Source organism: Wyeomyia smithii, chromosome 2 (assembly GCF_029784165.1).
Source record: "Wyeomyia smithii strain HCP4-BCI-WySm-NY-G18 chromosome 2, ASM2978416v1, whole genome shotgun sequence".
Classification (NCBI taxonomy): Eukaryota; Metazoa; Arthropoda; class Insecta; order Diptera; family Culicidae; genus Wyeomyia; species Wyeomyia smithii.
The window spans coordinates 276526710-276554099 of record NC_073695.1 but is presented as its reverse complement, the minus strand read 5'-3'; the positions used below and the strand labels follow the sequence as shown (position 1 = coordinate 276554099).

General features: G+C 38.6%; 1 protein-coding gene across 2 annotated transcripts; it reads left to right on the top strand.

Moving 5' to 3' along the window:
* The first annotated feature begins 1283 nt into the window (after positions 1-1283).
* Positions 1284-26990, top strand: LOC129723030 (protein pangolin, isoforms A/H/I/S-like). 2 transcript variants are annotated; one of them, XM_055676969.1, is made up of 2 exons: positions 1284-3180; positions 22568-26990. In XM_055676969.1, the coding sequence occupies exons 1-2, from the start codon at positions 1946-1948 to the stop codon at positions 22593-22595; spliced, it is 1263 nt and encodes a 420-aa protein (XP_055532944.1). In that variant the 5' UTR covers positions 1284-1945; the 3' UTR covers positions 22596-26990. The 2 variants fall into 2 exon arrangements, with proteins under 2 accessions (XP_055532944.1, XP_055532943.1); XM_055676968.1 differs by having other exon boundaries at positions 21964-26990.
* Positions 26991-27390: the final 400 nt, after the last annotated feature.

The following is a 27390-nucleotide window of genomic DNA, read 5'->3' as shown; positions in this document are numbered from 1 at the left end:
AAGTGGACAATTTGCTTGACGCTCTTGATGTTTTCAATTTCTGAAATTGAATATGTTGCTGTAGGACGTACTCTACGTCAAAAACTGAATTCAAATCAACAAATAAATACAAATGTTGAAAAACTCAAATAAAAATGTTGAAAATCAAAAACTATTTCAGTTCAAAACATTTTCGCCTTTACCGTTATTTCAATTTTTCCCTATCAGTTCTAGTCCAAGCGCACGAAGCGCCATAGCGTCCATTTCAAAATACGCCTGAAGCCAAGCATGTGCGCAATACACGTCTTGCATCCACCAAATGGCAGCTCTGACAACCGTGCTGACGGACTCTGTGAACGCACTCCCTTGTGGGGTGGTTTCTCGACATTTTGGGCCACGATAGGAAATGTCATTTCTCCTGCTCGCAGTTTTTCTCTCCCACATCGGAGTTTGTTGTGTGCTGCTGCTGCTGCTTTGGATAATTCACTTCGCTTTTTCACGCACTCTTCACTTTTTCGTCGGTCGTCTCGCAGTCGCGGCGGATGCATAAAACTTTTCCTCTCGAGTTTTTCGCGTTGTTCGACGAAAATACATATTTCTGCTGCATCGTTCGCAGGGTGCACATCAAGCGGAACCGCAATTCGGTGCCGATTTCGGGGTTTGCACAAACGCGAAGAAAATTACACGGTTCTTGGTGAAGTGAAAATGTTTCTGGAAGGAAATTTTCAGCCTTGTTGGGCTTGAAATAAAGAAAGAAAAGTGAACGGTCCTGGAGCTGTGGCTGCTGGAGGAGAAAAGGAAACGATGAAAGGAAAATAGTTCTCGGAAAAGTCGCTTTTCACGAACGCTGTTGCTCCTGCCGATGCTACTACTGCGTGTGCCATCGTAGTGAACGCAAGCCGCGAAAGTCTTGTTTCATATTCAGGAACAAGACGACGCGAAACGCGAGAAAAGGAAGCTATTTATAGCACGCATCTGTGCCTGCTGTTTGCGGCCGCAACAAACTCCAAAGGAAAATACTAGAGCAGAAGAAACGCACCGCTTGTTTTTCTTTTTATTTGGCGTAGAACATCAGACATTTTATCACCTTTCCATTCTCTCCGCCTCTGGCAGAAATCGGATCGGGAATGGATAGCTTACAAAGGGTACCGCGGCGAACGTGACGTCACATCGTTATTACAACAAATTTGTGGTGCAATGGAAAGGCAAGTAATCAAATAAATTTCCCATTCGTTTCTTGCAAACATGGTCAAACTAATTTGTCGCCTTTATTTTTTGTGCTGATCTCTTACAGTGCGCTCAGCCGACATCTCAAACCGAATGAAACAAAGTATAGTGTGTTTTTGATTACGATGTAAAGCAAAACCCCAAGTTACCGGACGGATAATGTTGCATATTCTCTTAGAAGCAACTATCGACGTAGCGAGGCAGTATCAACATATTTCAACATCTGCAATGTCCTAGGAAAAAAATCGAATAGTTGGGTGGGAGAAAGTACATAGTGCAATGTTCGTAACCAAGTTCTAGTCATCTTCGCCAAGCATCGTGACGACGGTACAGCAGGCAGCAAGGAGAGAATTATACACAAATATTTATTTAGTTCTAAGAGAAGGAAGAGAAGTGTAGCTCGGCGAATTTCTCGCGGAAACAAGGAATATACCCGACCAGTGTGTGCACTGTAATGCATTTTAGTTCGGTTGTCGTGTGTGGGAGAAGGAAAGTCATTTGCCATAGTGTGCCATAAATAATAGAGATGCAAAATTTATATTTCCATTCTCCTTGGGGTGGATAAAGTGACGAAGAAAATTTTTCACACCGCCAAAGTGAAAGAAGAGTTACTGTTCTGTCTGTGTGCACTGAATTATTCGCTTTTCGAATGGGTCGACTGGGTGGTACTGGATTGGTTTATGCTTAGCTGTGTAAATTGAATTTTCACGCATGGTTTAGTGCTGTTGATGGCAGAAGCATGCCAAACACAAACGAAAACTCTCATTCCGGTTCAACCGGTGACGATCTCGGTAGTACGGATGAGGTGAAAGTGTTCAAAGACGAAGGAGACCGGGAGGATGAGAAAGCATCGTCGGAGAACCTGCTAGAAGAGAAGTTCAATTTGATTGATCTAACGGAAAGTGCCGAAAATTTGGTTAAAAATTCCTCCCGCCAAGACTTGAGCCCGCCGTACGCTGGTGGGGGCAGCGGTGGAAGTAGCGCCGGTAAGCTAAACTCTCCGGACCACTCGCCAGGATTCAACATGGGATACCTGCCGCCTTATCAGTATTCAAGTGGAACGGCCAGTGCAATTCAGGGGTCGATGAGCAAAATTGGCCTGTCACAGTTTTTTTGCAATGAAGATCCACTTTCCAACCCGCCACCAGCTCATTGTGGAATCATTCCTTACCAACTGGATTCCAAAGCGATTGGCCTTACCGCACGACAATCGCTGTATTCTTTTTCCACCAGCCAGTATCCTTATCCGATTCTTTCCTCCAACATGCTCCCGGTACCACCGTCATGGCATACTCCGTCGATGTATTCGACTGCCCCCAGTTTCCGAAATTCCTACCCATCCTCTTTACAGATATACACCACCCTGGCAAGTGATCTGTATTCGCGCTATCAATCTTCCTCACTGCTAAATTCCGTGCATCCGCACAACGTACTTAGTCAGGTAAAACAAGAAGTGTCGGCGGCGCAGGAAGCGTCGCACAACTACAGCGTACGGCAGGCACATCAACATGGTCAAGGTGGTAACAAATCTACGGATCTACCGCAGGAACTAACGAACCGCTACTCTCGGCCCTCGAACAGTAGCAGTGCAGGTGGCAGCAGTACTAGCTCCAGCAGTGGTGGTACCAAGAAGAAAGGCTCTGCAACCGCCAACCAGCAGCAACAGCAGAACCATAAACCACATATCAAAAAACCTCTGAATGCATTTATGCTCTACATGAAGGAGATGCGAGCAAAAGTGGTGGCCGAGTGCACCCTGAAGGAGTCCGCGGCGATCAACCAGATTCTCGGTCGGAAGTGGCACTCGCTTTCCCGGGAGGAACAGAGTGTATACTACGACAAAGCACGCCAGGAGCGGCAACTACACATGGAAATGTACCCCGGCTGGACGGCACGGGACAATTACGGCTACGGTGCGAAAAAGAAGCGGAAAGCGAAAAAGAAAGATCAACTGGGTTCGGAGGCGGCAAGCAGGTGAGTGTCAGCTCTTTCATTTTTTTTTACGGTGAATGTGCACTTATGTTTTCTGTTGTTTTTTTTTTTTTTTCGTTCTTCATTCTATGTGGGGGAGTGAAAATGTGGAAAGTGTGATAACGAGTGCAGTTGAATACGCAGTTCAGCTACACAGCCGATTGGCGAGAGTGATTCTTCTCTGCAGTTCGACAAAATGTGAGACCTGTTGCGTTGAAAAGCTGATGTTTGCATTGATTTTTTTTTTTGGTGCCTCTGTCGCTCACATGTCATATGTCCTGGAGGCAAAACTTTGCGGCGAGAATTGGCTTTTTGAGAAAATTTTGCTTTGAAGTGTAATAAATACAAACATGTTAGCTAAATGCTATGCTAATACATTGTTCTGAGCTTTTCTGCTCATGTTTGTTCAACCTATTTAAATTAGGTTTGTGCAATGTATATTTCAAACATAAACTTAACCCAAGATAGAAAAAAAACATACAACAGGTTTAATATAAAGTTACCATCTGGGAGTATCAAAATAATTTGATTCAGGATTTAGTCGTTGGAGCGGCGATTGTAATCCATCGCCTAAATGAACATCATGCTTTTTCCTTTTTTGAGACGAAAATTGTTGAAACTTTAGAAACACACACCGATCATGGAATAATCTTTTAAATAACGGTACCTAGTTCCTCAGAATAATATTCTATTTTTTTCGAATAGTCATATGTGTTTTTCTCCTGTTCAAAATTTGGCTCTAATAATGTTCCTAAAATGTTTTCCATAGCAAATGAATAGAATTCAAACTCATACGAAGAATAATTTCAAAAATGGGGATAATTTGCGAAATGAATTAAATGTTGATTCCGCTTTGGTAGCATCGAATTAGGCAATTATTAACTCCAGAAGTCCCAAAAAGGCTCAGGTAAAATTCGCTCGTCAATATAATCAAATTTAAATCAAATTCAAAATCTGATAGGTTTCCTGTCAGAGCAGGTGTGCCAATCTTAAGTCCAATACTGGACAACATGTTCATTTCTGAGCTTCCTAGTTTACCCTCAGGGTACACGAATTTATTGTTCAGTGATGACTCAAGCATTTCCGTAAAAAAAGCATTTATGTCACACACATGTTGTCGCTTGCAGAAGAGCTTTATTTCTACAGAAATTGCTCTCAATGCTTTTAAAACTAAATGGATCATTTTCCGCATAATTTTAAATTGGTCTGACGAAGTTAATACTTGTAACTAATTTACGAAAAGAAAAGCTTCTGATTTACAAACAAATTTTCAGACCAGCAACGCTTTATACAATACTGGATCTGGTCAAGTAGTTGTTCAGCAAAGAGGAAAGTACTTTGAAAAATATGAAATAAAAATCCTTAAAATGATCTTTGAGCGCCCTTCTTGGTTTTGTACGCACGAATCCTCGAGTAACGTAACGTAAGCGAACGTAAATAACAGCACCTACACCACAGATTCTCATATAAACTTTGAATATTATGATGTAAAATCACTTCCCAGGATCATATTCGAATACTGATGAGGCCCAAGAACAGTTAAGCTCAAATGTGTATCAAATCTGGAGTGCAATAGACTCTTTTCAACCGTAAAAGTCTCCGGAAATGGATGGAATATAGCCAGCTATGCTTTAAAAGCGTAAGCAATTCTGTATTTCAATTGTGACGGAGAGCTGTGGGAAAAGCCAAATATCAAACTACATACCTTCTAGTTTGAGAGGAACTAGTGTACCATGGAACGGGGTGAAATTTATCAATTTTTTTAACAGTTTCCAATTATCTAGCTTCATGTACATTTTTCCCGAAATAGTATAATTTTGAAACAAGTACTGGTATGTGCTCCAGTAAACCTCTATGGCTATTGTTGAAATTTCTATCGTCTACTTCATGGAATAAATTCGATAATTCTATAAGATATGAGGTAAATTGGGGTGAAATTGATCACCATTGAAATCCATACATTCTTCTGACAATGTGCTTTTTTTTCGATATGCTAAAGATGAAGGATGATTTTCATACTGGAAAACACCATTCACAGCTAGTTTGGAAACGAAAATAACGATATTTCAGGTTACAGTTTGTTTATTTTGGTTCACGAGCTGCTTGTTGCTAAATTTGCTCTTATTTGATCGTCGTTAGGCCGATTTCAATTCGGTTTGTTACAAAAGTTCAAAACTAGCTCTGAAATTTAAATCTTTGTGGTTTCCTGCGAATTCATCAGTATTTCTTTAATGGTATGGAATGATCATTGTTAAAAATTACATTTTTTGAACTTTTATCAAACTTTACTCACTTCTCCAAATTTAACGTAATTAACCCTCAACTAAGATTGCTTTAGGTAAATTCAATACGTTTTTGCGTTTCTCCTAGAAAGGTATAGCAATCACTTGCAAAACCGAAAGTATAAAAGTGCTCCAAAGGGCCGAATGGCATATATCACTCGACTCAGCTCGACGAGCTGAGCATTTTCTGTATGTGTGTGTGTATGTGTGTGTGTGTGTGTGTGTGTGTGTGTGTGTGTATGTGCAGATTTTTATTCTCACTCACTTTTCTCAGAGATGGCTGGACCGATTTTCATGAAATTAATTGCAAATGAAAGATCTTGTTGCCCCATAAGACACTATTGAATTTCATTGTAATCGGATTTTTAGTTTAGAGGTTATGTTTAAAAATGTGAAAATCATGAAACATCAATATCTCAGAAACTACACAACCTATTGGAACAAAATTGGTCTCAAAAGAACGGGCTAGAAAACCCTTAAATTTTGAATTTCATAAAGATTGAACTTGTGATTCAAAAGTTATGAAAAGAAACGTGTTCTGAAAACTGTTTAATCTCACTCATGTTTCTCAGAGACGGCTGTATCGATTTTCATAAAATCAGTGTCAAATGGAAGGTCTAATTGCCCCATAAAACCCTATTTGCCCCATAAGTACCCTGATTTGTTTTGCAGTCGGACTATTACTTTGCCTGTTATGTTTAAAAATGTGAAATCCAGCTATGCAAAGGAACATATTCCGAAGACTACTTGGACTTACTCACTTTTCTCAGAGATGGCCGACCCGATTTCCACTTAATTAGTGTCAAATGAATGGTCTAGCTGCCTCTGAAGACCCTATTGAATTTTATTGTAATCGAACTGTAACTTCATTTGTAATGTGCCGACTTGTGAAAATCACGAAGCTTCATTATCTCAGAAACTACACAACCGATTTGATTATTGTTATCAGATGAGCGGGCTAGTTAAGGGTTAACTGATGAATTATGATTTAACACGTGGTTTCAAAGTTTGGCTGCCCTACACATTCCCATTTCATTTGATTATAATCGAACTTAAGCAACCGTTATGTATTAAATTGTTAATAAAACAACGAAAGTCTATTATCTCAAAGATTACATGACTTATTTGAACATAACTAGTGTCATACGAACGAGTCATCTCTCAAACTTACAACTAACAAACTTCATAACAATTTGATATGTGGCTCAAAAGCTATGGAAAGAAGAGAAATTCAAAGACTATTTAAAACTATACCTGCTTTGATCGATATATGTGGCCTCAACATAATTCAAATGTGGTGTCGTACTATTTGAACGTTCCAAGTTCATTGATTCCTTGCGGTTTGTTTGAAGTCTGCAAATGCACGACCAATCGGCCATAGGATATGATCAAAGTCAAATAACAAATCATTTGAAATGATTGGTTCTATCGAAATGACAACATCCTCGTCTTTTGGCTTCTGTACATCGCCTTAATTCTGAATATATTCATATTGGGTGGTATTCTGTCATTATCAGCAGACTTTCTGGCATCAATCTGACACCGGAAATACCCATATTGGGAGGTATTTTTGGTTGTTTTCCAGGAACTAAAAGTGGTCGTCTTCAAATTCAAAATAGTGTCCAGGGTCAATGTTTGGTTTCTATGCATCATCACGTTTACGGAAATATCCATATTGAGTATTATTCGGTGATTTTCGACTGTTTCCTAGAAGTTGCCATTTAGCATTTCAAAATTGTGCCTGAGGTCAATTGTTAGCTCCTTGCATCATTCTGGTTCCAGAGATAATCATATTGGATAGTATTTGTTTATTTTAGGCTGTTTTTCACAAACCGGTAGTCGCCATCTTGGATTTCAAAATGGTATTTGGGATACTGGTTGAAGAAAAACTCATATTGGGTGATATTTGGTCACTTTGGACTGTTTTTCAGAAGCCGAGAGTCGTCATTTTGGACTTTAAAATTGCATGTGAAATCAATTTCTGTCATCTGGGCGTAATTCTGGTTCCGAAAACATTCATATTGAATGGTATTTGGTCATTTCCGGCTGTTTGCCAGACACCGGAAGTCACCATCTTAAAATTCAAGATTGTGTCTGTGATCAATTTTTAGCTTCTGTGCATCTTTCTGGTTCCAGAAATACTAATATTTAATGGGAATCGTCCATTTCAGGCTGTTTTCCAGAAACCGGAAGTTGCCATCTTACAATCCAAAATGTTGTCTGATGTCGATTATGGAACATATTTGTTACCACTAAAACCATTCACCTGCCAATATGGTTCCATTTAGTTGATTAGTTCGCGAGATGTGTAAAAATTTGTGAAGAAACATGTACTTCCAGAAGAGGGAGGGACGTCAAACCATTATGGACATATTTGTTACCTCTAAAAACATTCACATACCAAATTTGGTTGTATTTTCTTGATTGGTTCTTGAGCTGTGCAAAATTTGTGTTTCATTTTCATGGGATCCCTCCCTTATAGAAGAGGGAGTCGGGTTTCAAACCATTATGTACATATTTGTTACCACTAAAAACATTTACCTGCCACATTTTGTTCCATTTGGTTGATTAGTTCTCGAGATGTGCACAAATTTGTGTTTCATCCAACTATTATGGACATATTAGTTACCCCTTAAAACATCCACATGCCAAATTCGGTTTCATTTGCTTGGTTCGTTCTTGAGTTGTGCAGAAATTTATGTTTCATTTGTATGGGACCCCTCCCTTCCAGAAGAGGGAGGGGTCTCAAACTATCATAGGAACCTTTATCGGCACCAAAAACCCCTACATACAAATTTTCACTTCGGTCGGTTCGGTAGTTTTCGGGCCTATATGGATCAGACAGACAGACAGACTTGACTGCATTTTTATATGTTAAGATTACAACATCAATATTTTAGAACCTAAAGAGTGAATATACATTTATTGGATTGAAGCGTTCATGTAAATCTAGTTTTACAAATAAAAAATTGGATGAGAAAGGCTGGATCTGACCGCTAGGTGGATTTATTTAGGTTTTGCCTTTCTCCTAGAAAGGTATAGCAATCACTGGAAAAATGAAAGGTATAAAAGTGGTCCCAATGGCCGAATGTCATATACCACTCGACCCCTTTCGACGAATTGAGCATTTTCTGTATGTATGTATGTATGTGTGTATGTGTGTGTGTGTGTATGTGCAACTTTTTTTTCTCACTCACTTTTCTTAGAGATGGCTGGACCGATTTTCATGAATTTAATTGCCAATGAAAGGTCTAGTTGCGCCATAGGTTGCTATTGAATTTCATTGTAATCGGATTTTCAGTTTAAAGGTTATGTATCAAAATGTTAAAATCACGAAACATCAATATCTCAGAAACCACACAACCGATTTTAATAAAATTGGTTTCAAATGATCGGGCTGTCTCCAGAACCCTTAACTTTTGAATTTCGTAATGATTGAACATATGGTTCAAAAGTTATGCAAAGAAAAGTTATCCTGAGGTTGTTTAAACTCACTCATTTTTCTCAGAGATGGCTGAACTGATTTTCACAAAATTAGTGTCAAATGAAAGGTCTAGTTGCCCCATAGGTTGCTATTGAATTTCATTGCAATCGGATTGTAACTTTGTCCGTTGTTCATGAAAATGTGAAATCACATAATGAAAGTAAACATATCGACTTCCTCCTAACGATCACTGGCTAATTAAAAGGTAGAAAAGTGATCCAAATGGCCGAATGTCATATACTACTCGACTCAGTTAGACGAATCGAGCATTTTCTGCATATAAGCATGTATAGGTGTATATGTTTGTGTGTGGGTGTGTACCTTTTTTCGCACTCACTATTCTCAGAGATGGTCTGACCGAACAGATTTCAATGAAATTAATTGCAAATGAAAGGTCTAGTTGCCCTATAAGACCCTATTGAATTTTTTTGTAATCTGATTTCTAGTTTAGAGGTTATGTATCAAAGTGTAAAAATCACGAAACATCAATATCTCAGAAACCACACATCTGATTTGATTAAAATTAGTTTCGAATGAACGGGCTACCTTAAAAACCCTTAACTTTTGAATTTTATGAAGATTGTGGTTCAGTGGTTCAGAAGTTATGGAAAGAAACGTGTTCTGGAGACTATTTAATCTCACTCATGTTTCTCAGAGATGGCTGGCCCGTTTTTTATAAAATTTGTGTTATATGAATGGTCTTGTTGCCCCATAAGACCCTAATGATTTTTTTTACAAACGGATTATTACTTTGCCTGTTATGTTTAAGAATGTGAAATCCAGCTATGCAAAGGAACATATTCCGAAGACTACTTGGACTCACTCACTTTTCTCAGAGATGGCCGACCCGATTTCCACTAAATTAGTGTCGAATGAATGGTCTAGCTGCCTCAGAAGACCCTATTGAATTTTATTGTAATCGAACTGTAACTTCATTTGTAATGTGCCGACTTGTGAAAATCACGAAGCTTCATTACCTCAGAAACTACACAACCGATTTGATTATTATTATCAGATGAGCGGGCTAGTTAAGGGTTAACTGATGAATTATGATTTAACACGTGGTTTCAAAGTTTGGCTGCCCTACACGTTCCCATTTCATTTGATTATAATCTAACTTAAGCAACCGTTATGTATTAAATTGTTAATAAAACAACGAAAGTCTATTATCTCAAGTATTACACGACTTATTTGAACATAACTAGTGTCATACAAATGAGTCATCTCTCAAACTTTCAAATAACAAACTTCATAACAATTTGATATGCTGTTTAAAAGTTTTAGAAAAAACAGAAATTCAAAGCCTCAACATGATTTAAATGTGGTATCGTACTATTTGAACGTTCCCGGCATCGCTCGTGATTAAATTGTTCGAAATTAAGAGTCATTGCATTTATTTCGCTATTTCTTAAGTACTAACATTACGTCAAATTTCATATTTTATACTTTAATTACAACATCAATTTTTTAGAACCCAAAGAGTGGATAAACATTTATTGGATTTAAGCATTCATGTAAATCTATTTTTACAAATAATAAGTTTGAATGAGAAAGGCTGAGTCTGACCGCTAGGTGGATTAATTTAGGTTTTTTTTGTCATTTGGAAACTTGTTTGATCAAATTTGATTGAGTTTTGACTGAGTGAGAAGAATTTTTCGCAAAAAAATATGAAAAATTGCACCGGGCATGCAAGGGTTAACTTTGACAGGTATGTGAATCATGCAAAAGTTGCGTTTAAGGACACGTTAACATTGCCTAGTGTTGTAAGAGCAATATCTTTTGATTAGTATTTTTTATCATGAATTTTCAGGTGATCAATTTCACCCCATTCCACGGTAATTTACATACTAAAAACCACTGGATAAGACACTCTTTTAAAAGCAATCTTTTTAAAAATTTGGTGTGGCCCTGAAGCGCATACCGAAAAAAGAAAGGTTATGGCTTTTTACCCATTCCTGTGAATTTTGGTGCTCCCAGCCACCAGCATTTTTTCATAAACTTAAATGAGTTTTATCGGAAACATAACGTGGGAGCGAGAACCCGACGAGCAAATACTAACTATGCTAGAGGTACCAACTTCGATAGGAATGGTTGAAAAGCTATAATCTTTCTAAGGTACCTGTTTTGAGCTTCATGGTAACATATTTTTCGCTTTTGTCGTCCAATGTTATCACATAAAAACAATTTATAGTGTAAAAGCTAATCAACTAAGGAAATTTCAATTTGCTTTTAAAAAAATATCAAACCAATCATTAACGCATTACACATGTTAGTTGGAAGAATCTAAAAATACTTTAAGACTAAGGAAATGGAAGGATTTTTTTTTTTGATATTAAAGAAGCATTTGATAATTCATCTCACTACTCAACGCAACGGAAAGGCCCGGCATAGGCGAGAACACAATAAAATGGATTAGTTGCGAAACAACTTCTCAACTGGTTGGCACATCTTTAACAAGAAAAACCACTAAAGGATGCTCTCAAGACAAAATGTTGTCACCAAGCTTAGGAAAAAGATTGGGGAGCGACACTATACTGACGACTTTTCTCTCTTTTCACTCTAACAACCTCATGAGTTAGCTATTCATGAGAGCTCACATACTGCTACAGCTTACACAAGGCAACGGAACTGTCTTGTATTGCGCACGACAGCTCATTCATGCGCATGTATTTTGTTCGTTCGACATGACATGACAGCCTAGTTTGCTCATTTTGATGATATCCTGTTGCTGTTGACAGCCTGCTGATCGGCTGCGGCTGTCATAGACTCGCATTTTTTCGTTTCTCCTTTTTCACGGGTCAGTGGCATATTAAATACAAAGCGAACCGTTTCCATCGTTGATATTATTCCCCACGCAAGAAAAAAGGTGCTTCGCACCATATCACCTTCTCACTTTCATCGGCCTTACTGTCGTGAATCATAATCACCTGACATCCCGCTCGGATTCGTGCTGAAGGATGTCGGAAGATTATAGGCTGTCATTTGCGACAGCTTGGAAGAACCAACATTCATAAGAAGATGAAAAATAACAGGCCGTTTGAAGTTGCATGTGTGCTGTCGTCAGTTGCTGTCGGACTGTTTATCGAACGTGTGGGGAGCAGAGAGAGCTGTGCAATACAATGAGAGCCGGATTAGTTGAAAATTCGCTGTCATTGTCTTGCAGTCATTTTTATAACCCTGGTTATCGCCCTTGTTGTGGCCAATGGTCGTAGATGAAACCAATACATCTACTCCTCAACTGCGGCTGTAAGGCACCGGAATGAAGCTTTCCACTGAAGCCAAATAATTGGGAAACACGCTTGACCAGAAACTAAACTGCAAAACTCAAATCGAACAAACAATAACTAAGGCTACAAACACTCTATGGGTGTGCAGAAGAGCAATAAAAAGCTAGGGTCTCGAACCCAACATAATACACTGGATGTATATAACAATAATCAGATCAAGAATTACTTACACCTCGTTAGTTTGGTGGACCAAAACGAGTGAATTATCCACTCAAGCTATGCTTGGTAGATTCCAAAGATTGGCCTGTGCTTCGACTTGTGAAGCTATGAGAAGTGTTCCAACGAAAGCCCCAGATGCAATGCTTCAGCTTTTTTCACTTCATCAGGTGGTTACACTAGAATCGGAAAAAAGCGCTCTCTAATGAATAATCTAAAAGATAGAGACTTAACAGGACACCTAAGAATGCTAGAAAATTTCCAAATAAATAATCATAAAAAGTAACAAGGATCGGTGTAAATGGAGCCGAACAATGAAGAAAATACAGATTATTACAGACAGAACGAGAAAAATGGGCCCAGAATTCGGGAAGACACAGTTTGCAACTTCAGAAACTATTCTTAAATGAAAGATTCCGTGGGTGCGGGACACCGAATTCGGCAAAATTTTACCGGTATCTCAACAGCTGAACGTTCAGTGAAATATTCGGTGTTTCCGAAAATTACCGAACAGTTTGTGAAACCACCAACCGAGTGGTTAGTAATTTTTGCAGCTTTTTGGTAATGCTCCAAACCGAGCAGCCAGTTGAACTTACCGAAAGAAACTGTAAAAATGAACAAAAATACCGAACGCACCTGTAAAAAAAACTAGTGGCAGAAAAAAGTAGGTTATAAATAAGCATGCCGGTACCATCTGAAACCAAACTAAATTAACCAGATTCTTACGAAAAATGTTAGCGACTCGTACATCCTGTTTCAGTAATTAACCATAAACACTTTCCTAATTATTAATACCCTATGTTTACACACAACAACAATTAAAACAAATCAGCAGCATCAGTAGAAAATATTCGCGTCTTGCACGGTTGCACGTATGAGAAAAACATTCACAATTTGACATTTTTACAGATTGTTCGGTTAAAAGATAAACAGATTTCGGTGAATGTAAAATTAAACAAATATTTCGGTAAAAATTAACCAAATTATGGTAAAACTTACAGATTTTACAGAACAAACGTTAATTTAATGCTTTTTTGCAGGAATTAATAATACGGCATTAATACACTTTACCATTGGATGGATCATTGTGAAAAAAATTACCGACCGACTTTTTTTTGATTAAGTGTGTGGTCCAGGAATTGATAACTTTTGCTCCATCCTCCACTGGCCATAGTATTCCAGGCGGAAACATACGCGATGGTAAAATACGTGAATACGTATTTGGAAATAAAGTACCGAGACGCAAGTATTTGCATTTTCTACGATCATCTGCACTGAAAGCCCTAATTTCTCCTATTGCCACTCATTCCCATACAGGTAAAGCATCTATCGCTCCAACAGCTGGATAAGAAATACCAGGACAATTTAAACTGGGTTCCTGGCGAGGGACAAGAAGGGAACCTATACATTAGAGAAATGACAAGACACTCACCGTTAAAGCAACTGTCAACATCAAAACGGGCGAGTTGTATCATTTTGCTTTGCTGTTATCCGTTTTGATGTTGACAGTTGCCTTAACGGTGAGTGTCTTGTCATTTCTCTAATGTATAGGTTCCCTAGGGGCAAGGGTACTCACCAAGTTGACCCCGATGAGGTGTGTATAAGTGAAGAAGAAGAAGACATTTGTCTGTATTAGTAGCGAAAAATAGGCGAAAACCACGTGCTTTTGGGTTGTAACGTATATTTCCAAAAACAAGCAAATGCCTTTTGAAACTGTCATAACTTGTGAAAAATTATTGGAAAAATGTACCGAACATTGATTTTTGAACATTGTTTTTGGACTTCTACCTCATCAATGTTGATAAAAAAGGGCCGTTTAAACTATTTGCCTTACCTGTTTACAGGCCATTGAGTTGACCCACCTTATTCAAAACGTCAAACATATGAACGTTGCTTGGTCCCACCGTTCATATTTTTTTTTTTTGTTCTCAAGGTAATCAAAGATGTCAAGGTAATCAAAGGAGGTTATCACACTTGACAAGGGTCAAGAATTGTTGGTCCAGAACCATTTTATGGAGTCTCACCGAACGCTTTGAATGCTGAACTGAATGGGAAAAAGCGACGATCAAAGCAAATTCGATTGTCATAAGCGGGCCCGCCAATCGAAAAAAAATCCTAGAGCCAGATCGCGAGAAAAGCTCTGCGCTTCATAGGCTCAATAAGAAAAAGACCAACGAACATTCCCAGATCTACTCACAGGGCACTGTTCGAGTAAGTGTCATCTTGACGATGATACATGTCGTCTTTGCGGCATCGAAAGCGAAATCTCGGAACACTTATAGGGTGTTCAGTAAGTTTGGAAACAACCGTTCATCGTTGTTGTTGTTTGTTTACCGCGCACGATGAAATTGTACCGCGACGTCGTATTAAAGTTGTTTGCGGTATGCCAGTCAGAAGTTCGTATTTTCTGATGAGAAACTCTTTTTATTCTCTTTGGATGGTTGATCTTTCTCGATGAATTATACACACTATGTTTCACATGACGTTTCGGCGTACTGTTATTCAGCCATCGTCAGATATAACAAAACAACATTCTTCTCCCACCAGTGTGGTTTGCTTACTCTAGTACTACTCTAGCTTACTCTTAGTAAGCAACCCACGCTGGTGGGAGAAGAATTTTGTTTTGTCATATCTGACGATGGCTGAATAACAGTACGCCGAAACGTCATGTAAAACTAACATAGTGTGTATATTTCACCGAGAAAGATCAACCATCCAAAGAGAATAAAAATAATACGGTGACAAAAAACCCAAATTGACACTGATATTGTAGCATGAAATCGAGGTGGTAGACGAGTTTGTGTACTCGGGCTCACTGGTGACACCAGCAGAGGAATTCGTCGACACCTTCTGGCAGGAAATCGCGCCTACTTTGGACTCCGGAGGACGCTCCGCTCGTATAAAATCCGCCGCCGCACGAAGTTAACCATCTACAAAACACTGATCAGACTGGTAGTCCTCTACGGCCACGAAACCTGGACCATGCTCGTGGAGGACCAACGCGCCCGGAAGGTGCTGCGTACCATCCGTGGTGCAGTGCAGATGGAAGATGGATTATGGCGGAGACGAATGAACCACGAGTTGCATCAGCTGCTAGGAGAACCACTCATCATTCAAACGGCAAAATCGGGAGACTACGGTGGGCTGGGCATGTCGTTAGGACGACAACCCTGTGAAAATGGTTCTTGATAAAGACTCAACTGGAACGAGGCGACGGGGCGCGCAGCGAGCAAGGTGGCTCGATCAAGTGGAAGACGACCTGAGGGGCAGACAGACATGGCTGGTGAGCTGTTGCCATGGACAGAATTAAATACAGACGACTCCTTCGAACAGCAAGGGACACTTCGGCCTGAAGCTGACTGGTAAGTAAGTCAATAAAAATTCAACCAGGTGTGAAGTCAAAAGACTCGAAAGTTATTTATACACGACCATTCACGTTGGTTGTCCGTACAAAGTGACGCTAACTTATCGATTCCTGTCCTCCCCGAGAAGTTTTTGGCGCGAAAGATTCTCGCCCACAGTTTGACGGTATGGAAGTGTTGCTAGCGTAATGGGAGGAAATGAGGAAACCGAATTTCACACGCTGAAGAAGATATAATCGGGTGGCGGAATCGTATACACTCTACTAAATAACTACCAGAAGAAGGGAAAATAACACTACAACTAGACCATTTCTGACCAATGATTGTCTCAAGTTGGGTTATATTGGACTGCTACCTGTATCCTACTCGGAGGTAGTAAACGGAATACGAAGTTCCATCCCGTGATGAGTGAATTCTCGATTATTCTCGTCATTATGACAGGTTGGCAAAAGCACTTCAAAAATGTATACGAGAATTGTTGTAGTTGTTGGAACAGTCCACGCGTAGGAACCATTCAGCTCAATGAGACGGCGTTTTCTCTACAGTTGGAAATCTTTATCTCCACGGGTCGATTCGCAACCCCGTTCGAAGTCGTCTTTCGGGCATACATGAATCTGCGCCTGCAAACATTGAAACTAAGTGATGGAAGTAAGAGAATAATTCCAAACACTTGTTCAACTACTTACCGTCGGTCGGAAATGGCAGGCTTTTGATTGTCTCAATGTAGAAATTGTTTAGTCGTATCCCCTTTTCACTGACTGCAAAGCCTAGAAGATCGATTTCGGTAAAGCATAACTAACATTTCTTCATCCTTACTTTTAATTCTAACTCCGAAAAACGACGATTCAATTATGTTATCAACTTCAACTCTTTCGGAATAAAATAACCGTCTCATACAGAAACTTATTGGTGTATCGGAAGTCAGCCTAAACCTCATGTCGTAAGAATGTTCCCGTAAGAATGTTGCATAAATTTCTGGAAAGGTAGTTGCGTTTGAACCACTATCAATATGAGAGTTATTTGTACAAAAGGGACAATTTTTCGGAACTTCTGACGATGTAAAGTCAAAAGGATTTCACTGAACATGTTGAAATGAAACTCAGTCATAATGGTTTTCGATTCCTGTTCCCCCCGAAAAGTTTTTGGCGCAAAAGATTCTAGCGAAAGATTGTTAGTGTTCAACGGGGAGAAACGAAAGAAATGGAGTTTCACACACTCAAGAAGATATAGGCGGAATGGCGGAATCGTATACAATCTACCAATTAACTACCAGAAGAAGAGAAAATAACACTACACAGTAGGAATATCTTGCGTTTTCATTTTTTTTAACGTGTATTTGAACTTATTGAACACCCTGTACTCTGCGAATGCTGAGTATTCAAACCAGACTTCCTGTGCACGTACTTTTTTCTCAAGCGACGAGAGAAATCTTTCTCTCGCTCGTAGAATTTCCATGTACGTGCGACGAGACGAGACAACGTCACATGCGATTTGCAGGTTGCTCTTTCGCTTCTCTTTCGGTTAGGATTGCGATGCGCAAGCGATGTTTCGACGCACTACGAATTGAGCGAGACGCCTGTACTGTACATACATGATACAGCTCGTGCGCCAGAGCTCGTGAGACTTTCTCGTGTACCAGGCTCAAAGTAATACTTATTTTGTGCGGTTCTGTTAGGGAAAGTCAATTTGTTTCGATTTAAATGGAACTTTGCACTCGTGTTTGACTTGGCAAACTATGTATTTTTTTAAACTTTTTGGGCCAGAGTGAATTGTTAATGAAAACTTGATCTTGGTTAGCAAAAAATAAAGTGAAATAGTAAATTTTTTTCAAAGCAACCCACAGTGGTCTAAACTCAAAAAACCGTGATCGTTTTAGATTCGACTGTGAAATATTGATTGTATGTACCCAGTGTCTTCAGCAAGTTTATTCCATATAACAAGGCCTTTCTTTTGGCATTTTCGGTTTTTTTATCAATCCTCCTAGTAGTTAGATATAAAAACTTTTTTTTCTAATTTTCAAAATACCAGATTGCTTTTTTCAGCAAAGTTGTAGGCAAATATATAAGAAAAAGAATTGCTGAACACTGTAATCTTCTGTAAACGTCTGATATGACGAAGCAGAGTTTTACGAGGAACACTCCTCAAAATTAATTTTTCGGCCATAACTTTTTCTGTAATCGTCGAAACAATTCAAAATGTTCTAAGATTTTGTTCATTCTGCTAAACCTTGCATTTTTGTAGAATATATTGGTTTGCTATTTTTATTTGTTGTAAAGATATTTCTAGTTTTCTTGCTGAAAATAACCATATTCTGAGTCCATATTTCTGCGAAGGTTGCAGATAGTAGCAAACCAGACTGTATGCATTTGAAAGTTTGTCAAAAGAAATGTATTACTCATAAGAGTTCAACTGTTTCTAGTTGTATCCAACCGAGTACTGAATGAAAGAAAAACACCCCTCAAAATTAGATTTTTGTCCATAACTTTTTCTGTAATGTTTCGACGATTCTTAGATGTTCTAAGATTTTGTTCATTCTTCTAAACTGCCCATAAATGCATAACAGTCCCATGTGAGTTTTCATCACTTTTGAGATAAACCTTAGAAACTTCTTTACATTACGTGTGCTCTCGAAAATTTACAACAAAAGTTAGGTTTGTTGCTAAAATAATGAAAAAAATATTGATTCTGGTCAGGCCCACGTTACGAATAAACGCATAACCGGCTCAGAGCTAAAACCAATTAGCAGAAAATCATGGTAACTTTCATTAAAAGACTAAATAAAGTGTACTGATCGGAACAACAATGACCTTATTGCATATAAAAATATTCTGCACAATTATATTCACCTCGGATGAATGCTTATTTTAAATTTTGTGTTTCTTTGATTGAATCCATAGGAAGGAAAAAATGCTATGGTTTACCTGCGTCTACTGCGTTTTACTCAGTTGTACGTTTTTGGCAGTGTGACTCTTATGCGTTTATGGGCAGTAAACCTTATAAACAAATGCTTTGACAACAAAAGCTAGTCGAACTTTTTGATTGAAAATGTTTACTTAAACCTCTTAAAATCATAAACTTTATTTTTTTCTTGGAAAATTACATCTGGTTTTCTTCCGCTTTTAAATCATTTTTAATAAATACTTCAAATAGTTAAATATTAGGGACAATATTTTGAGTCATGAATAAAAAAGTCCCTGCTGTGCTTAAAGATGCTCTGAAGCACCATTTCAAATTTAACTTTTTTCTTCAAAATGCAATTTTTTACACTCACTTTAATTGGTCTACAAAGTATTTTGCTTAAGTTAACCCGAAAGTATTTTTAAATCATGTGAACGGGAAAGGGTTACAGAATCGGATTTCTCAGTTCTTCTTTTCTCAAAATAAGTTATTTAGATAGACGTTTTAGTCCAAAAAGTGCGATGCCCGCCTCCACCCAAAATCATGAGAGCATGAATGTTTTGCAAAATGTTTAATTTGATTTTTTTTATAAATGTTTACCTTCAATAAAAATATTTACATTTCATTCCACCATCCTGAAATTTAAACCAGAAGTTTTGTTATAACTTCGGATTTCTTCGAAAAGAAAATGAGAAAAAAAATAACTCTTAATTTTTGTTTGTCAATTAAGATTAGGTGTTTGTTTATAATTTATTTTGACCAAAAAAGGTTTTATTGGGGTGTATTTTTTTTATAAGCATTATTAGTTCCCTGCAATTCATTCTCAGACAGTTTATTTTGTACAACTGAAGGATTCTGAGCTACAATGCTTTGAATCAAACATATACCAAAATACTTATGTTCTTTTAAAAAAAATCTCGTGAGTCTGAAAAAATTGCCCGCCCGCGAAAAATATTCAGTTTGTTAAGTCAGCTACGTGTGCTGGGATTCAGCCAAATCAAAAATGGTAGATATTCGATGATGATAGGACATTTGGCATGATAACACTCAGGACTCAAATTGACGCAGACTATCTTTCTAGGATTAACACTCCGTATTTGACGAGTCGAACGTTGAAATGGTTGAAATTCATTCATAAATTCCATGTTGCACATTATAAAACATATATTTACTAGATAATATAACACCGTAGCATTGAATTGCATTTTCGTCTCCGGTATCGAAAGCATCATGTATCAGCGACATGATTCGAGCAACGCGTCTCCCAGAGTTACTCAAAGATTTGTGTCTTCGATACAGTATGAGCCCTCAGACCCTTCTGGAGGTGCATTAGTTGAAAAATTTCATAAAACAATATTACTAAGATTATTACAAAAGTTCACATCGTTGCACAAGGTAATATTCCCCTAACAGCAAAAAAAGATCAGATTACTATAAATACGAGTATATATATAGTCGCACTAGAGTTAATGTGGCTCTAGAATCATATATCTGATTTGCAATATCTATACCTTATTTGAAAATTCTATCCAAGACCTTTACCCCCAACATGTATTGAAAAATATAAAATTGATTATATTGGTCTAGTGGTTCTGTTATTTTTAACTCCCGAAAGGCTTGTATTCGAATTAAAAATCACATCTAATCTTATAAGTACAAAACTGAATATGATTTTCTGTGGAATGGTTTCTATTATATAATAGTCAATGACATCTTAAACGACGACAGAAACTGACAGCATCTCCACGTTGACCTACATAACACTCGGCATCTAATATATTTGTTTCAGTTAAAAATATCATGCATTTTAATACCGTTCGCAAAGAAAAAAATAATATATAAATATGGTAACAAAACGTTCTTCATTATTGTTAACAAAAGTCGGTTTAATCAACATATGATTTGATAAACAAATGAATTAGTTTACACACCATTCATTATTCAAACAGTGCTCTGACGCAAGCTCCTATAACACCGTAAATAATAAATCACATAAAATCTCCTGTCTTCATCCCTCTGGGCAAAATCAATTTCTTCCTTGCGCCATCAGCGCAAAGCAATATGTGAAACTAGCTCGCGAGACGAGCTCATGAGAATTTGCGCGCAAGCTGTCTCGTGTGCGCAACGCCCATGCACCGCGCTCGTTACGTTGAGAGACGAGATATCTTCGTGTACGTCGCAAAAGAAATTCCATGCGACGAGACATGGCTCGTACGTATTGCAAGTTCTCTCGCTCGCATGTGGCGCACAGCACAAAACGACTGAATGAGAAACGAGACTTGTAGCTCAAAGCGCATTGTCTCTTTTTTGTACGAGCGAGATTTCAGGAAGTCTGATTCAAACAATGCAGATTGCGTATCAAGTACCTGAGAAGTTTTTTGAAGAGAATGTCCTGGTGAGGTAATAAACTTCATGCGGAGTGCGTTATTTAATTTGAATAAGTGTGCTATGTAGCACATAGTACGCACATAAAGTAAGTTGGGATATACCACATTAGATCAAATAATAGTCGCAATGAGTAGGTACACAGACTCATTGATGTAGTTGAGCTTGTTGGTTGCCATCCTGCGGTTCAATTCGGTACCACGTGGTTGATGAAACCATTTTAGAATTGATGCTTCAAACCCGGTATGGAGTTGAGAGGTAACTTCCGAAGAAGTTGATCCTCGATGAAGTCCCGCAAAAAATCATTTAAATATAATTTAGTGCTTATTTAGAATTGCTTATAGTAAAAACATGTTTTTACAATAAATACACGGTGCTCCCACAGACCGTTATTATAAAATATGCACCAGAGGATCTGAGTACACCATTCGATTCGTTATGACGTCCTGAATCTATGGTCCAAATTTCAAAATAGTCAGTCTATGGGAGCACCATGCATAATCTTTCAAGACATCATTAGTTTTCTGCAATTCATTCTCACACCGTTTTTTTTTTTTTTTCTTTACGACTAAAGATTTCTGAACCACAACATTCTGCATAAAGTCTATGCCAAAATACATAAACCCATTTAGAGAACTATTCTGGAGTCTGAAAAATTTTACTAAATCAAATACGTATGCAAAGTTTCATCCAATTCAAAAATGTTAGTTGAAATTTTTGTGAATTTTCAGATCATTTTGCGAAGATTTGCTCAGCGTAAAAGATTACTCTAGCAGATTCTAACTGAACGTCCATTTTGCTGAGCCATAAAATGTTACACCTATTAGGGCTGCACTGCCAACCTTAACGCACTCGTTATCACATGCTTCCACCACAAAAAGCTGCAATCTGCAACTCTAGCTCTAACGATCATATCCGTATCCATTTTACAGGCGAAAGAAAATTTGTATACGAAACGATGAATCCGACAACTACGACGGTTCACGTATGTCCGACGAGTTTATGGGCAATTACGGGACCGTGGTGTAATATTGAACCGTGCATCGTAACCAGAGCTCAAACATAAACTGCAAACAATCCCACGCTTACAAGACTTAAACCCACAGAAACACGAACTCAACCTTCACCCCCGTTATCAAAGAACCAGCAACAGGAGAAGAAAATTAAAACTAAACCCAGCCTAAGTCCGAGAGCTAGATGCATACGATGTACTACTATATAGCGATCCAAATCTCAAATCGTTACTTCTTATTTTAGCTAATTTAATACTAATTTGATTTCAAACCAGTGCGGAATGGAACTTCCGTGCCGGTGCGCACGAAAGAAAGGCACAACTGCCGCAAGCTTTAAGAATTTCTGTTCTAAGAAATAATCATTAACCTCCCCTCCACCCGGTGGCATTTTGTCGCTTCGCACGCACGAGGGGAAGTTATAGTGTACTTAATCATCAACTGCTCGTTTAGACCGTACTATACCAATTACATTTGCAATTTGATGAGCGAACAAAATTTGAAAGCACTCTTTCTCTCTCTCTAGAGCAACTGCACCGGAACCGGAGAAGTAAAAGAAAACAGCGACTTTTTTCCCGCCCGTAGTTTAGGGTCGGGGTACAATGTGACGAAATACTTAGTAGGTAAAAAATAACAATCTGTGGTGTTTTTAAAGTAATTTAAAGTGAAACCGGTGACGAAGAAACGAGAATGATAAGAATGAGTATGACAAGTCTTTGTGAGTAAGTTTAGAAATGAAACCAAAAAGGTATATAGATATAGGTATATTAAGTATTTAGAGGATAACCATTTAACTATCGTGTAAGTCAGTGTTAGTAGTAACATAAACAAAGGAAAGGCGCAGATGTTCAGCAATAATACCGTCATTGGAGGGAATGATAATTATTGTTAACAATGAAACAGAACATGAGTACGAAACAGGGAAAATTGCGCGAGATTCTAGGGTCGAACGCGGGAAGTTTCGAAAGGCAATTCGTTTCCGGCAAGACAATTGGGATCTCTTTCCAGGCGGGCGAATGGGAAGCACTAGTGTGTAAGACAGAGGGTAAAGTTTTAAAATTGCCACCCGATGGCACGGGCACGGGGTGCCACCCGATGGCACGGGCACGGGGGAACAAATTGTTTTACTTATTTTCAGGAAGTTTATAATCTTCCTTCACCAACGAGCTTATAGGAAAATTATGGTAGTACTTGAGCGGAAATGAATTGTTATTATATCACTCTTGAACGCATTAGACTTAGAGAGCTCGCTTATTTAAATGCTTCTCTTTTTTGATTTTTTTAAATTTCTGGTGAAACGCTTTGACGGGTTGTTAAGGTAGAAAAATAGCGAAGGACTTTAATTTACGCTAATTCTTCGACTGAAAACGCGCAGATATCGTTTACCATCTTTCTACATTTTAATGATTCTAATTAGTCGACCACAAACCATCAACGTTAGCTAGAAGAACGCTCATTTGCCTGTTACTTACTGCTGCTGCTGCTGTTGCTACTGCTTCCGCCGAAAACAATTTGATTGAGATGTTTTAATGTAATGATGTCCTTTTCGTTCCAACATTGTACCAGCTTGTTTGGCCTAGCGTTGTCCTCGGTTGGCTGTGGTTCCGTGCCAACCGTACACCCCAAATGTTTTCACTCCTTGATCTGACATTTTGAGCACCTTTCTCAACCCCACGTCAACGTCGACCTACACCGCGTGCCTGGGAAATGATTATTAATACATCAGCGTAGGGATGAAATGCGAAATCAGCAGCAACCACGCTTGAAAGATATAATTTGGTTTAAATCGGATCGAAGTTTCCCCCTCTGCTGCTGTTGTTCTCTGTCGCTTCGCGCTCCTCCCCCATTTCTGCGTCCCCTTTATAATTTGAACTCGATAATCCTGATAACCTTCAGGAGCAGAAACACAGCCATATCAACGCTGCCGGCCGTGCGTCGTTAACAGCCAGAGCACCGCTGTCGGCATCTCGTTGTCGTGAGCGAAAATCTCTAATTACCGAGGAAAGGAGTCCCTCGGCTGCTCGTGCGGTGACTGACTGGTTTTTGTTTTTTTTTTTCGATGTAGCTACAAGGAGGATTTACTGCTTATGACAGCGTGTTCTATAAACGTATATAATTTGTGTTGTTTGCTGATTTTTGCGTTCTTTTCAGCAATTGTACTGATTGAAATTTTCTTGGAAACAGTTCTTTGTTTTATCACCTAGTAATTAAAAGTTTTCAATGAGAGAAAGTAGCCCCTATCATCGAATGCATAATTATAATGCATCAGGCAATGTATTGTCGTACTTCCGGTTTTTCGACAATTGAAGATCTGCGTTTGCATGCAAAAAAAAACTCACCCGGAAATGGGAGCGATGATTGTCTCTTTTGTTATCGTACTTTTGTCGCTCCGCTTGCAAGGAGCACGTTCATTTACTGCTTCGATCCTTTGGAAAATCCGAAATGACTGGGGCAGAAGGGACAGCAAGAAAACCGCTTCATATGTTTCGAATGAATAATTTTAATCTTCTAAATTAGAATTGAGGGGAGAACTAACTCTCTTTTCCAACCCACGTTACGGCAAACGCCAACCAGGGCTTCCGTATGTACCTACCATTGCAATATGTATACAGCACGAGCGAATGATACTTGTGGATGCTATATTTTCCTGCTATCGCTGCTACACCACTGCCGCAGCATCTTCTTATGAAAGAGCATCATGTCGATGTGCGGTGTTCGTGATTGTGTGCGATGAATGCTACAAAAGAAACGAGAATGCTATTTGCATTCAGTCAGTTGGTCACACAGTGGGTCACTGCTGGGACGAATTGGAGGAGGAAGTTTGGCGGTTTTTTATTCTCCAAAAGTTATCTTCAAATTAAAGATTTTTTTGTTTTCAAACTTTGTGAGCGGATCAGTTATCTCAATATACTTTAGTTTTAGATTCTACAGAATAATAGAATGTTAACTGATGTCGTGGGATTTGGAAAGCAAATCTATCAACAAAAAATTGATTTGGAAGCTGCCACAATCTTACCGTTTTCGGGATGATCGGTCACATTTCCAACGTAACTTTTCAGATGATGGACAGTTATTAGATTTATTCCATTCCCAAAATAGTATAAAAGTTTTCTACTTTACCGAAAGGTCTTGAATTTCCTCATCTACGTACTATACTCTCTTCCCATTAGCAACAACGTGAAAGCTCTTCCGCCATAAGAATAATTGTCTGCCTCAAAATAAGTTCTGTCATATTTTTTTCGTCATGGGCATACTTTTGCTAGAAACAGGGCTAAAAATTTTCACCCCTTCTGCTCGAAAGTGAAAAATGGTAACAACTTAGCAACGAATAGTTACCATGACAAGGGAATATTTCACTATCATGCAATGCTCATTCTCTCTTTGTTTTTTCATTAACCGTAAGAAAAAAGAAAGTCACTGTGGAAACTTGTTCGTTTTTTTTTTCAATTTTAGCGTTTCGAAACGCTTTCGGTTCTTATTTTCGCCGGTGAAGATTATTTGGTTGAATTTTCAGCAAAGTTTATTGCATGACCGTGAACGATGCGCGTGAAATATTTCATCAGAGTATGACAGCTTGTTACGAGAATAAACATCTATTATGTCTGAAACAGTGCTGCGTTCATTAGAAATGAAAATTAAAAAAGATTGGTTGTCATTTTCGAAAAACTTTGCTGACTAGGAACGACATTGTAAGAAATTCAAGGTTTTCACTATTCCACGTAAGCTGCGATGGTGAATCTAAGATTGACAATGAGTAAAACCTGCTCGCATAGAATGGGTTTTTACTTTTTCTTTTGACGAAGTAATTAAAAAACGTATCTATTAAAGAATGAGTTAAAGAATTTGAGCACATAGAATTAATTGGACTATAAAGCTCGATCCATTTAATGGTGGTCGCACAAAATGGGACACATCTTCCTCGAAAAAACACGTAAAAAAATCTTGAGATATCATTTTGCAACAAATTTTTCGACCTTTGAATGAAAAATACAGAAAAAAATCGTCTGAGTTTCGGATGAATTCTCCATCAGCTGTTTCATATCGTTCTGCTACTTTTTCTCAACTTACTCTTGATTATCGCCCAACATTTTTCAATTGGACGAAAATCTAGGCAATTTCATTTTCCTTGTTCCAATCCATGATTTCCCGACTGTAATGGCAGCTGGCCAAATCAGGCCAGAACTTCACCGGGCTCCGATTCTAGAGCCACTCTTCCAATCATTCATGGTTGGTCTGGAGATGAAAATCTTGTTTTTTTTTTGCCACAGCTACAGATCCCCTGCCGCACCATCAGCTTCCGAACGGTACTTGTCAGCAAACACAAATTCAAACCGCTTGGAAACATCACCCTTGCGCTTGAACTTATAGAATTTTTGTCCTGGGAAGTTGCGCAAAATCCATTCTTACATATGTTTCATCGTCCATTAAAATGCAGCCGTCGAGTTTGATTTAGACTTTCTCATACAGTATCCTAGCGCGGCGTTTTGCAACGAGATTCTGTTTGAGGGTCCTGTTGGAGTGCTTGCTGGCGTGGAACGACCGTAGACGTTTACGCCGACAGATTCGTCGAACAGTGATTCGTCGTACGGTGCCGACAACTTCTTAGCCAAATCGCGCATGGTGATTCCAGACGTCCGAACTGCTCTGCAGACTTTCAATCGTAGCTGCTTGTCAATCGTTCCATTTCTGCGGTTGCTATGATCAGCGCGATTCAGCGTTAGAATTTCATTGAATCGTTGCAGCACGCATTTCAACGTGAGTCTGCAAAATTCTCTCACGTCTTTTACGTTCAATCGTCGAAAATTTTTGCTCCTCTGACTCGAGTTTTATGAAACTTTCACCACTATGTAAAAAAACCACTCTCTGAACCGACCTTGTAAAAATCTTGCCTCTCGTGGCGATACCCGTCCTCCAGATTACACGCTCAATGGTGATATTGAACAGCTAACAGAAAAGTCCATCATTTCTCAGTGCGTCTTGAACTGTCCTACAGGTCAGACGTTTTTTCGGTTGCTTGTGGACTGGTCTTTGACTGCCTATAGCTTCAAAGTTTGTGTTTTGTCAGTGTGTCTTTTAAAGACTACCTGAAAGTTATTTCCCATCAGTCTTTCTCAAGACTACCTACTTTTGAATTTAACATTTGTTTTAACTTTTTTCGTATCACCTGAAATGGCTGGACGGAAAAAGAAACCTCGCATCGCTGCGGGGAGGAAAAGAGAGGCATCTCTTTCTGACACATCGAGTGTTTGTAGTGACAATCCTTTTGATATTTTGCCTGAGCAAGAAGCTGGTGAAATGGAAGTTACCAATAATGAAACTATACAAAATATAAAATCTTTAAAAAAGGAG